Source organism: Oncorhynchus kisutch, linkage group LG9 (genome assembly GCF_002021735.2).
Source record: "Oncorhynchus kisutch isolate 150728-3 linkage group LG9, Okis_V2, whole genome shotgun sequence".
Taxonomy (NCBI): domain Eukaryota; kingdom Metazoa; phylum Chordata; class Actinopteri; order Salmoniformes; family Salmonidae; genus Oncorhynchus; species Oncorhynchus kisutch.
In genome coordinates, this window is record NC_034182.2 from 7,053,163 (window position 1) to 7,066,930 (window position 13,768).

Genomic DNA, 13,768 nt, shown 5'->3' on the forward strand with positions numbered 1-13,768 from the left:
TCTATATATTTTTTCATTCGATAACGATAATTAGCGTTGGGCCAGTAACCGAAAGGATGCTAGATCGAATCCCCGAGCTGACAAAATCTGTCCTTCTACCCCTGAACAAGGCAGTTAACCCACTGTTCCCCAATAGGCCGTCATTGTAAATAAGTTGTTCTTAACTAACTTGCCTAGTTAAATAAAGGTGACATTTTTTTAAATTATGTGAGCTACACATAAAATTATACTTCAAGGAAATATGTTCCATGTTTGCGGCCAGGGAGCACGTACCTGGGGTCAATTAAATTGATAAGCATCTTGAAACCTTCCTTTTCGACTGTGCTAATTGGTAGCATGTCCAATGCAATGCATAATAGCATTTGTGATGTCTTTGTCTTTTCAAGGTTTGCTTGCAAACATCTCTAGATTGGCTGGTGCTTGATGGGCTTTTATAAATACCAAGGCACAAACTCAAACTTTTTGCATGTTCCAAAGAGTGATTTTGCTTCAGATGTTGAAAAAGGTTTGACGTATTACCAGACTTCGTAGCCACCGGTCTACGGAACAATTTACATCGAACATTGATTGCTCTTCTCTTTGTCGGACTTCAAAAAGCCAAACCACTTCCAAATTACTGAAACAGTTTAACCCTTTTAATCAATAATTTCTTCGTTGGAAGCAGTTTTTTTCTCCATGGCTATCACTGCCACTGTTTTCGCCTACATCACTCATTTTCCGTGGTTAGTGGCTACTCCATCACTCGAGGTGCTAAGTGGTTTTTAGTGGGCGTATACCTATCCACGTGTATATGGTCACTTCTCTCATCGTTACTGCTTACATTACATGGGGACGTGCAAATTCACGAGCATCATGCTCTCTCCTTTCTCTGTGTAAAGAAATTTGACTGCAACCAAACACAGCACACACAAATTGTACCAGGAGGCAGGACAGAAAACAGACTGCATTTCCCTGTCATCGCTCGCTTTGTGACCAACAGGCACCAATCCTATCAATAGATCACTAGAAGATGCAGATCTTTCTTTCTAGCGGGCGATGGCTTGACGGACTAGAGAATTGAAACTTAAATGAAAAGTAGCCTACTTAATACAATGGCAACAGTAAACAGGTCGTCCCCCCACGAATGATGCAACGGCCCCCTTCGGGACAATCCTTGTAATTTGGTAAATGACAAATCTCTATGGCATGATGCATCATTCATTAGGTACTAGTCTGGAAAATATTGCGTCGAGAGACTGTTGTCCATAGATGCCACATATCAAGTTTGGTGCAGATCGGTCATTAGGTGCCAGAAAAGTAGTGTTTTAAGTTTTTCAAGAAATTCTGAACCATAATGGCAGACCTTATGGGACATTGGGATAAATGTGTTCCTTGTGAGGAGAAGGACATCTGTACCAAATTTCATGCGTTTGGGTCCTTTCAAAGTTTGCATTTTCAATATCGTTATAGCATCACCACCTGGAAAATGTGTGTAATTTTGTAAATGCCATATCTATATGGCAAGACGCATCATTCACCAAGTTTCGTCAAAATTGTGTCAGCTATCACGTGTGACTAACGTACGGACAAACGCACAAACAGCCTGCTGAAAATGAGTCTGTATCCCGCTCATTAGCCGCCGGCCGGCTCTACTGGAAAATGCTGCCAAGTAGACAGACGGGTACAGAGACACCGAGAAAAGAGCCAGTGGACCACACTTTGAGGAACACAGTACATTTGCATATTAATAGACAATCATATCTGGAGTGACCTACAAGGATGGGTGCATACAAAAAACAGCAGGGGTGTGGGGTGAACAACACACAGTAATAATCTGGAACCCAGAAATCAAACAGCTTTCCCTGGGAGAGGGAAGGGGGTGGGGTTGACAACTGTTAAAAAAATAAAATAAAATGTAATCATCCATTCACCAGAGATGAATAATCATCAATCAGGAGCAACCTTTTCCGGCCCAGGACCAATCAGCATTGCTTCCTCTGTCCCTTTCAACCAATCAGATGCTGTGTGCGGAATTAGGCCAAACACAGTGGGCCACCAGATTATAATTCCTTTCTTTGATGGTAATGATGAAGGGGAGGGGGTCTTGATCATAGATAAAACTGTACTGGCCTAAGAGACAATCTAGTACCACCGCTGATATACCCTGGGGGGGATTGGAACGATTACTCCTCTAATCCCAGGCTGACTGGGAACAGGATTGCCCCAGTCCTGCCCTGAGGGGTAACAGCAGGAGGAGAGGAAGGGTGAGGGGGATAAATTCTCCAAATTCCATGGAAGACCATCAAAGCAAAGCAGGGCTGGGAATTGCCAGAGACCTCACGATAGGATAGTATCACAATATTTATGTGCCAATACAATATGTAATGCGATTCTAAACAATTGACTCCCTATTTAAAAAGTAGATTGAGAACAAGCTATGAAGGAAAAATACTGGAGTATTGGTGCAGGTACAGCCTACTAGCGCAAAAATAATATTGTGAAATTTGCAAAGTAAGATGTATCGTCAAATAATATCCCAATATGTAACTGTATCCATTTTTATCCCCATCACTAGCTTCTAGAAGTGGGTCACTGGGGTCAGGCTGCAGGGCCCTGGGGCACTCGTCTGCCTCCTGAACAAGGAGCATTCATTTCAGCGGACAGACAGCGATGAAACATTCACACGCACACAGCCCCAGGCTGGGGCAGGGACATAAACAAAAGTCCTTCACTAGAAGAGCAGTAGGCTTACATCCAGGTCAGAGCAGGGACCAGAGAGTCACTTTACATCATGTCTGCAGGGAGAGAAGTATCCGGCACAAGCCCAGAGAGACACCAGACCAGCCAGTATTCAGTGTAGTTTCACACTGAGACAAGCAGTGTTTGTTTACAGCCTAACAGACAGGGAAGCAGTAATGTTACCAAGATACCATGGCATGACGAGTCCCATGGTAGAGACATTCCGACACACACACACAGCTCTGTCCCCCTTCCAGCAGCACCCCCGTCCCCTATGAAAGACAGATTGTGAGGTCTATTTCTGGAAGCCCTGAGTGGCTGCACCCTGGCCTGCTCTAGAACCAGGGGGGAAGTGGTAGCCCACAGATTGAGACGAGAGGAGTGCTGGCAAGATCCCAGCACTCCTCTCTCTCTCATGTCCTTTTCCGCTGCAATGGTTGTTGTGGTGTTTTAGTCTCACTCTGGCAGTCTCTAAATGTAAAGCTAAATGTAAAGCAAAACATAGGCATATCTATGCACCTGACCTAAAGAAGCATTGGGTGAATCTCCTGGCTGTCAATGACAAGAATGCTGCTCACTTGTCGCTGATAGGTATTTTGTTTTATAATGAATTGGACAATACTACAGTAGGTGGCATTCTTCATGTTTCTCTCCTCTATACAGATCTGTGTACCTCTAGCTGAGCTGCATGCTGTTGTAAAGGGAGCGGAGGCACAACGCTGAGCTCTGGTCCAGGCTCTCTCACAGTGCCAGAGTTGTCACTCCTGGGTGAAAAACAACTGCTGTGCATTCTGTCTAGTCCCCCACTGCTGCATACACAAACAGTAACACTCCTCCAACTGCCTGGGAGGGAAGTAGAAAAGGGGTCAGAACGGAGAGCAGTGTGTGTTGTGGCTGATCATGGAATGAGATCTTGGCTTCCACAAAATTACATACAGCTCCCCACCCACATGAGAACACAACCCCCCCTCCTCCTCCTCTCCCAGTTTTCATAGAACACAGACACACAACAGAGGGACAACCTGGATTCTCGCTCTAAACACATCTCCCAAGAGTCCTCTCTCCTATTTCCTGTTTGGGCCGGGAGCCCCGCGGACGGAGTATCCGATTCGCCGCAGTGTTCTCAGCACAAAAGGGGACGGCTGTCAAAACAGAGCTACACAAGAAGCCCCAGTCAGGCTGACCATATCCCGGCCATTTTGGCTCCCCATGTGAAGTCTATCTGATCGATGAGAGTTTGGGTTGAGCACAACTATCAGGCTACCTGACACCTTAGTGACTAATGGGGTGTGTGAATGGGAGCTGTAGGTAGTGGTCATCAGGGCAGGGGCGTGCCCTACAACCACAACATTGACTGTAAACAGTACAGTAGCAAAACCTGCCCCACAGGGTGTAGAGAGGTTTTGTTTCTCTGGATATCCCCTTCTAATAATTCAACTGATGAATGCTTTACATTGTACACTGTCGACTCTAATTCTAAGCGTGGTCACATACAATTAAAAGGATGGGTGTATGCAGGTAAAAGCTTTTCTCCATCCCTGAATGTTATGTTGAGGATGTAATCCCCCAGGAAGCATCTTCTCTAGAAATACAGTGATGTTTCAACTCAGACAGTGGAAGTAACTTGCAAACAAAGATGAGCTCACACACCCAACCTGTTAGTCAGCAGTTGTGAAACATTCCAGGCCTGTGTAAATGTGTGTCAGTCAAAACACAGATGAAGCAACACCTCCACATCTGTGCTTTCAGGACATGGCAGGACTACAGCTCTGTCAAAATGTCAGGGAGCACCAAGCTCTCTCTGGTATGCGAGAATGATGTCAGAAGACAATGTCATTGCCCCTGGGAGCATGCGTCAGCCTAACAGAATAAAGAGTATCAAACTGGAGTATCGATCTGATTGCAGAAGAGTGAGTAGCCACTTTAGGTAATGAGTATGAGGTCAGTGTTCAGGAACAGGGGGTAAGACTAAAATAAGCTTGTGTTGTTGAAAAGTAAAATGCATACTTTAAAGAATAAAATGTCAGATGCATATGTTGCAGCAAGTTATTTACTATGCATGTATTTATTAAGCATTGGGCTGCTGTAAAAGGGTTTCAACGACAGACAAATCATAATCCCCGAGTCTTGTTTTTTTATTGTGTACGTAGGCCTCGTTTCTCCTTGATCACCTCAGCGCTTGGGGTTTTACTGTCTGCTTCCCAGATGCTTTACAGGCCTAGTCTGCATTCAGCAGCAAGAACAGCAGGGTAGATACAGGAAGGAGAGACATTCTGCAGTGTGTGCAACGTCCACATCATAACATCCTGCCACTCAACCTTGCAGGGATTGGTCCCTTCAAAGACATGCATTACATGTATGCAAAGAAAAACTAAATGTTCGTTGTCCAACCTCAACCTTCCAACCAAGAAATAAGTACACAAGCCAGTTCTTGCTTGATTTTAGACGCTGAGAACGTGTCATGCTACGATGTTTCTGCATGCTCCATCTAAATAAGTCATAAACAGAATCCCTTCTATAAATAAAAGACGTTACAAGTTTCCAAATAGCTTAATATATTCATCGGATAAAGCGGCTTTAATATTTCATGGTGAACAGGCCATTATACCGCACAGATCTAGGACACCGCATAAACCGGGGGAGCGTCAGATAACGGTCCCAAACGCTCAGCGTCCGAAACACAACAGGAAGAAAACTGAGCATCTACTGGGCTCGGTTCCGGCCACTCTGGTTCAAGTGGCTTGGGGAGGGGCAAAGCCATCTAGGTTAGTCCACAAACAAAAACAGACAAAGAAAACAACCAACAATACTTTCATTTCTAAAACATACGTTAGTTGTTCACAAGCATTGGCAATAAAATAAAATAAATAGTACGCTTATCAAGCAAAGATTTGCTTTGCTTCTCAGAATGACCAACTGGTCCTTATAATTTCGACCTCATCATGTAAAATCTCGACACGAATGTGTGACGTTTGCTTTACTAGCTCATTCCTGTTAGCTTGGCGAGGTGACAGAAAATGGTTTTGCTTTAGTTAACAAGTTGATTTAATAAATCCGTATTAACTAGAAGTCTACTCTAGCCAACGCCGCCAACAAGTCGTTAGCTAGCAAGCTAACAATAATCCTTCACCAAGCTAGTTAGCTGGCAATTTCACTTCAGTTATTCGTTTGCTAGATATGACTATGAAAATTATGAATGACAGCAAAAAAAATGGAATGCAGACATTCACTCAAACTCTTTCCTCGTGGTTTGAAATGACACCAGACGAGAGGCCTTTGACATCCGCGATTTATAGTTCAGTGCTCTGCCGGATAAGACACCCCACAACTGTGGGACGCCGTTTTGTCCCGGCCCGTCCCCGCCTCCCTTTCCTCCGCCTCCTCATGTTTACCAGGGCTGAACCGCGGCTAATACGCCAGCATTAGCTAGCTAGCACTTAGGAAAATAGCTAGCCCAAAACTCACCTCTCTTATCGAGGTCGTAACCGACCACCACGAAGTAGTCGGCGAGCCTGGCCATCTCGGAGTTCACGGAGACAGGCCTTTATTGCGGTATCCTTTCCCTTTACCGTCGATATTCCATTCACATTCTGTTGGCGAAAGACACATCACGGGCGACAGTAGCATCCTTCCTGCTGTATCCTGCCGCCATACCGTCAGTATGCCTTGCGCTGACAGCGGAGTGTGATGAGTCTGCGCACTGGGTTACAGGGAGGGGCGCACGGCAAGAATGTCCCACGACGTCCCATTAATGAATGTAGTTGGGTGTAGATCTCTTGCAAAAAAACTATAACCACTATTGCCTAGAAATGCAACACGTTGCTAGCTAGATGCTGACAATTATGTTACTGAAAACATGCAATATTTGCGGTAGAATGATTCTGAACAATTAGTGTATTTAGCATGCATCAATAACATCTTGGCTACAAGGCAAGGTACTTGGGAAACAATATGTATTCTACCAATGCACATCAACATATCGAATAAACACGTTGAATCAAGGCTTTGACAGCCCAAATTGACTTTTTATATTGAAAATGACAAAACTGTATCATAACCTTTCTGTGCACTCACTGTCAATATTTTGGTTATCTAAACTAGAGACCATATCTTCCTCATATCTGTCACAAGTGTTCCCCAGCCTGCATGTCATTGCTGAAATTACTCTGGAATCAGAGGGTCTGCCAGAACTGATCAGAGGACAGCCCACAGGAATGCCTGCTTTCGCAGTGTGTGTGTGGTCAAAACAGATGGTAGCCCATATAGTTGAAATGTAATCTTGGACTATACAGAAAATAATCGGTATTAAATAGGATTTATAAATGTTCAGTTTTCCGCAGTATGCTTGTATGAGAGAGAGAGAGATTAAATAGAACATCACCTCTGTGTGCAGTTGAATAGCCAGTGTGATCCTAACCACAAGTGTCACTCGCATTGTCTCCTCATGATCGCCTGAACAGAACTAAAGTGCCTGTTACACAATACATTCATGCCCATGTCAAATTCCAGCATAAAACTGCAGAGCACTTGACATTGTTCCATGACATTTATCCATCCTCTGAAACAGAGGCCCTGTTTCGTGCAGCCTGCTGTCCTTGGCTGCTGGCACCGTAACACCACTGAGAAAATTCCAACACTTCCTGCACTGTGACCTTTGACCCAAAGTACTTAACACTCCAGGATTAAAAACCAGGCATGGCTATTAAGCATTTTTGTTTTCTTGTTTTTGTTTTGTATAGCCTTCTCTCTCACTGCACTTGGTATCCCCCCTTGACTTAGAATGATAGTCACTGTGGGTGGTTGGCAAAAAAATGTATGTCAAGAAACACCCTATACCTTCCCCCTTCAGTGAGCACAGTGTCAACCCAATAGCATATACTGTAGATAAATCATTGTTGACAATAGAGTGATGCTATTTTCCTATGCCTGTAGTGAGTCAGGTCAAGGGGGATGGTCTATGCTTCTTACAGCTGACGGGACACATGGCCTTGAACTTCAATTGACCAACTGCCAGTAGGAAGGAGGGAGGGAAACACACAAGATCCATCTCCTTGGCTTTCCTGGTTGAGCACTAGGCTTTAAGGTAGCAATATTCACTGCCCTGTTAACTGCAGTAAGCCTGCTGGTGCTTAAATAAAGGTGTTGTAGATACAGAGAGACCTGAGAGAATGACCTAGAGCCTTCTGGCCTTAGTTACAATGGATACACTGATCAAGTTCCCCCACAATACCTTGAGAAAGACAAATCAAATCAAATGAAATTGTATTTGTCGCGTGCCAAATACAACAGGTATTTGAGACCTTACAGTGAAATGCTTACTCACATTCCCTTAACCAACAATGCAGTTTTAAGAAAACTAAGTGGTAAGTAAAAAATAGATAACTAAAACATTTGAAATTAAAATAACAAATAATTAAAGAGCAGCAGGAAAATATCAATAGCGAGGCTGTATACAGGGGGTACCAGTACAGAGTCAATGTGCGGGGGCACATTGAGGTAATATGTTCATGTAGGTAGAGTTAAAGTGACTATGCATAGATAATGACCAGAGAGTAGCAGCAGCGTAAAAGTGTGGGGGGAGGGGCAATGCAAATAGTCTGGGTAGCCATTTGATTAGCTGTTCAGTAGTCTTTTGGCTTGGGGGTAGAAGCTGTACAATAAGTATTTTGGACCTAGACTTAGCGCTCCGGTACCGCTTGCCATGCGGTAGCAGAGAGAGCAATCTATGACTAGGGTGGCTGGAGTCTGACAATTGTTAGGGCCTTCCTCTGACAACGCCTGGTATAGAGGTCCTGGATGGCAGGAAGCTTGGCCCAGTGATGTACTGGGCCGTAGGCACTACCCTCTGTTGTGCCTTGCGGTCGGAGGCCGAGCAGTTGCCATACCAGGCAGTGATGTAACCAGTCAGGATGCTCTTGATGGTGCAGCTGTAGAACTTTTTGAGGATCTGAAAGCCCATGCAAAATGGTCCAAATTTTCATTCTTCTGAGGGGAATAGGCTTTGTTGTGCCCTCTTCATGACTGTCTTGGTGTGTTTGGACCATGATAGTTTGTTGTTGATGTGGACATCAAGGAACTTGAAGTTCTCAACCTGCTCAACTACAGCCCCGTCGATGAGAATGGGGGTGTGCTCAGTCCTCCTTTTCCCGTAGTCCAAACTAATGAAGTTGTCCGTTGCAGCTGTTTCATCTCCATGTCCAGCTCCAGTTCCCCTCTGAAGACGACCCAGCCCAGCGATGCTGACATTCCTGGTCCTTCTCACCGCTCATGTGTCTCCCCTGTTAGGAGCATCCATGCCCTGGGTAGACATAGCACAGATAGCAACATCTCAGATTGGCATACATACACTGTTATCATGTTGTGTGTTGCTAATATTACTAAGCAAAATGAATAAGTTAATATTTTGAGTTACACTTGAAAGTGCCATTAGTGTGTGAAAACAGACTTTTAAGCAGAGAGAATTGGCTACAGTATTTGTTCTTGATCTCAGTTACTACATCAATTATTATTGTCAAACAGAGAAAAAGACAGAGACAGAAACAGCGACAGAGAGGGCCAGCTCCTCCTGTCACTGATTCTCTGTAACTCATGACACACAGCCCACTCAGAACACAAAGAGAAGAACTGTCAGGCCGGATGCGACGAGTCACCTGACTTCCTGCTAACAAACCAACAGACAGGAAGTGGGTTGAAGGCCTCTTACAAATCATAGCTCTCGTGGGGCATCAAGCGTTCAATTGCTCATCCTCTGAGATAAAGCAAGCGTGAAAATGTCCTTAATGAGGACAAGAAGAGTAGAGATCAAAAGGTTTCACTTCCCCAAGTGTCTCAAACTGTACTGTATCTGACGATAGAAGTGAAAAGGGGAACTGTTTTATGATTTTCTGGTAAAGGTCAAATCTGGTCTATATATACTGCAGTGCTGCCACTGTGGAAGGAAGAGAGATAGTTCAGGATGTAAATCCAACTGATGTCTATAGTGCTGCAATAATACAGAATGTTTCCTCTCAAGGAGGCAGATACCATCTAAGTATACATAAACACAATAGTAATTGAGCCTATGATGTTTATCTGCCGTGGGAATTTACTATTTGAGAAAACAAACCAAATGCATGTGTTGGACAGACTGAGGCCTGTATGAAGTGGTCATTGGACCAATCTGTGGTTGATAGGAGAGGCCCTGACCCAGGCTGCAAGGCTCAGCCTCCTCACTACTTCCCTGGGGTCAGAGATCCACAGAGTCCCCATGGTACCCAGGTGCCTGGAGCACGCACACACCCGCAGGCGATGGGAAATGTAGCAAAGGGCTTTGTGTACAGTAAACTCTATATTCCTGCTATGTAACTATTAGTGTTTTCACTCATAACAGAGAAAAAGCTTCAAGGCTGGTAGAGATGTCAGAGATGTCTCTCCTGAGCTCTCTGGTGCAAGACCTCTTCTGTTCATTTATTTAAAGTGAATTAAAGGTCACATGAATTTACTGTATATAAAAAATATATATTATAAGCAAGTTGTATTTTGAAAATTCCTGTCCATTCAATGAGTTGAAAGAAACTTAACACCTGCCCATAGTCGTTGCCAGGTCTGTAAGTAAATGTATTAATGAACCAAGCATGCCTCTGAGAGAATGCATGAGGTAGGTTAACTGCAGTAGGTTAAACCTTGTTTTATTCTACACTGAGTATACCAAGGATTAGGAAAACCTTCCTAATATTGAGTTGCCCTTTTGTCCTCAGAACAGCCTAAATGTGTCCGGACATGGACTCTACAAGGTGTCGAAAGCATTCCACAGGGATGCTGGCCCATGTTGACTCTAATGCTTCCCACAGTTGTGTCAAATTGGCTGGATGTCCTTTGGGTGGTGGACCATTCTTGATACACACAGGAAACTGTTGAGTGTGAAAAACCCAGCAGCGTTGCAGTTCTTGACACAAACCGGTGTGCCAAGCACCTACTATCATAACCCGTTCAAAGTCACTTCATTGTTGTGTCTAGCCCATTCACCCTCTGAATGGCAGACATACATAATCCACGTCTCCATTGTCTCAAGTCTTAATAATCTTCTTTAACCCTTTATATTTAACAAGTGACACCAATAAGGGATTATAGGTTTCACCTGGATTCACCTGGTCAGTCTATACCATGGAAAGAGCCGGTGTTCTTAATGTTTTGTAAACTCAGTGTACATAGCCATGATACTATCATCAATCTTTTATTTGTTTTGCTATTTGATACTGTGATCTCCTGTTCTCCTGCCGCCAGTTAAAAAGGGCCCAGTCAGGCGCTGTCAGTTCTGGAAGCACCACTATTGTCTGCCTCCACTGTCCCACCGAGCAACAAGCACCCCCCGTCTGTGCTAACATCTTTCACCACACATAGGAGTGATCCCTCATTTGCCCATGAAATGGGCACACTGGGCAAAACCCTAACTCAATCAGGCCATCTCCTCCAACCCCCGTCACCTTCGGCCCCTCGCTGGTAACAAGAGCCATACAAACAAACTTGACTGTGAGCTGTCAGAGAGACAACTAGCCACGCAAACAATCTTGGTTGTGCCCCAATCCCCTACAAACTAGCGGTGTAAACAAATTTGATGGGGGGAGCCACTATGCCTGTGAGCACACAGGGGAGACGGAGATGCTCATCCCAGTGGGAAAGACCATGTCTCCAAAATGATTTCTCACGGAGGATTTAATGGTGCCTCATACTTAGGGTTCAAGGGTCTGCTTGACATTACAAAAAGTCCTAATTTGATCGTGTTTGTTTTCTTGTGTTTTAAAAAATGCTGACAAATTATGTTTATCTTCTATCTGGGACATAATCTGGTCTGTCCCCAGCCCCATTGGAGGTTAAAGCCTTTGTGCTTGGCAAAGCTCCACTGGGCTCAGCTATGTGTGCCTCTGCAGCTGGCCTCAGTAACTGTCCTCCACTGTAGAACATTCGACTGATAGGAGGTTCACTAGGGGGCAGCAATTGTAAGATAACCAGATACAGTGAGGTTTCTGGTACTGTGCAGACACTCACAAACAGTGAACTGCACTGTAACTAAGTGAAATGACAGAAAAAGCAGGAAGTAAATTAATAAATGAGTGAATTGATGGATGAATGAATAGATGCACATGGCATTTTTGGAAGATGGATAAAGTAGAAATTAATATTTGAGAAATCATTCTTGAGTTATGATCAAGTTGCTGTGTAAGGAAGAAAAGCAGTTATTGGGTACCCACTGTGAAATTGAATCAACGTTGTTTCCTCATCATTTCAATGAAATTATTTTTACTCAACGTGGAAAATAACTACTATATTGAAGAAAATGAAGAAAGTATTTTTAGGGATCTATCAAGAGGTTTTCTCAGAAACAGGGGGGAACTTTTGGACTCTGGGAGACTCCATAAATCTTCCCCCAGCCCACAGGTGTTGTTTGTTTGTATGCACATCTTCTCTGCCATTTGACTGCACATTACTGGTACTAAAACGATTAAGTTGTTTTGCAACGAAGCCACCTACTTTGAGAGAAATGATCAGAACACTTCAGCTCTGTAATTTGTTTATATGGTGCATCTTGTTCAGAAACCATAAGCAGACATATCCCCTAACCCCCCTATGTACACAACATTAGACAGCACAGATGATTTCTACACAGATTATGGTGTGTAATATGTTCTGTTTCGCCCCTGGGGAGCCTCTGTTTATAAGGGCTCCAGTGAAATTATAGTAAAACATTTTGCAATTTCAGAACGTTTACACAACCAATCAGTAAGTCTGTGACCCCAAAAATGTCACATCGGCAGAGACAAGAAGAGAGGAGGTTGGGCAGTACCACTCTTGAATGGGGGAGTCCTACTTGTTGGGGAGGGAACAAGTGGTAGAGGGAAATGGTTTTCCCTCCGAGGTTATCCATAAACTGTGGCGTGCCACAGGGGAGCATGCTAGGACCTCTGTTATTCCTGCTGTACATTAATGATAAAAAAGGATGCTTGCTCATGTAACCGGTTTCTGTATGAAGAGGATTCTGCACTCCTGGTGTCTCACAAAAACTAAACCACACTGCAGAATGAATGTAGAGCTCACTAACATCCATGCATGGCTCATAGACAACAAGTTATCTCTGCACCTTGGCAAAACAGAAGCAATTCTGTTGGGGTCTAAACTAAGCAAGTCCTCAGGCATCAGGGTACAGCTAGCAGGAGAGGTACTCACAGCCAAAACAGTCGGCAATTACTTAGAATGTACACTAGATGGCAACATCGGAGGGGGAGTATGGCCACTAAGGTACGTGGTAAGAAAGGGCTAGCTAATGCACTCATTTAGACTATGCTAGTGTAAAGGGTTAGAACCGTCTACCTATTTTGAACGCACGCTTGTTGGTCTGCCTGCGCCAGGTGTGTGTCATTGTTATTTAAGGGTGTGGCCTTTTGTATAAATCCCTTCCTGTTTGTGTCATTCAGGGGATCCCCTCACTATGTGCTGGTTGGCTTGCCTTGGGAGGGCGGGAGCGGTGATGGTGTTTTTTAATAAAGTATGAGAAATAGGAATTATTGTACATGTAGTGTGTTTAGGCACTGGCGTCCATATTTCACCTAGACTTGCTCTCCTTCTCCCTGGGCACGCCCTCCGTGACCGTGGCAACACATTATTATTGTCTGTTTGAGTATGTGAATGGAATGTATAAACTTAGTGTTATTTGTGTGATATTGAAGTCTGTCTTGTAGTACAGTTGTACGGCGCTCCTGGAGCTGAAGATAGTATATGGACATTACGTAGGCCAGGAGATTGTGCATTTCTTGTGACAATGAAAATACATTGTTGTTGTCTGATTCCCATGCTCCCCCTTTTGATGCAAAGAACCTGTTATGTTTAGCTTAGTCCCAAGGATCTACCTCGCGTATTAAAAGGTGGCATAGTACGACTACAGGAATGAAATATTTCTGTGCATTTCCCCCACGTTACAATAGCACTTCATGGTTCGAAGGCTTAACTAATCGACTAAAAAGCAAGCTTCAGAGAGCCCAGAACAAGTTGATTAGGCTGGTGTTGAATCTGAGCCCAC

At 44.0% G+C, this 13,768-nt stretch overlaps 1 protein-coding gene across 13 annotated transcripts in view; it reads right to left on the bottom strand.

The window, feature by feature from the left end:
• LOC109896697 (myotubularin-related protein 5-like) overlaps positions 1-6,447 on the bottom strand; it is a 76,823-nt gene extending 70,376 nt beyond the window's left edge. For 11 of the 13 annotated variants that reach the window (XM_031831703.1, XM_031831701.1, XM_031831698.1 and 8 more), the window contains exon 1: positions 6,184-6,447. In XM_031831703.1, coding sequence (XP_031687563.1) covers positions 6,184-6,238 — 55 coding nt within the window. In that variant the 5' untranslated portion in view covers positions 6,239-6,447. The remainder of the gene's footprint in view (positions 1-6,183) is intronic. The other 2 variants (XM_031831700.1, XM_031831702.1) reach the window with 2 other exon arrangements.
• Between the last annotated feature and the right edge of the window lie 7,321 nt (positions 6,448-13,768).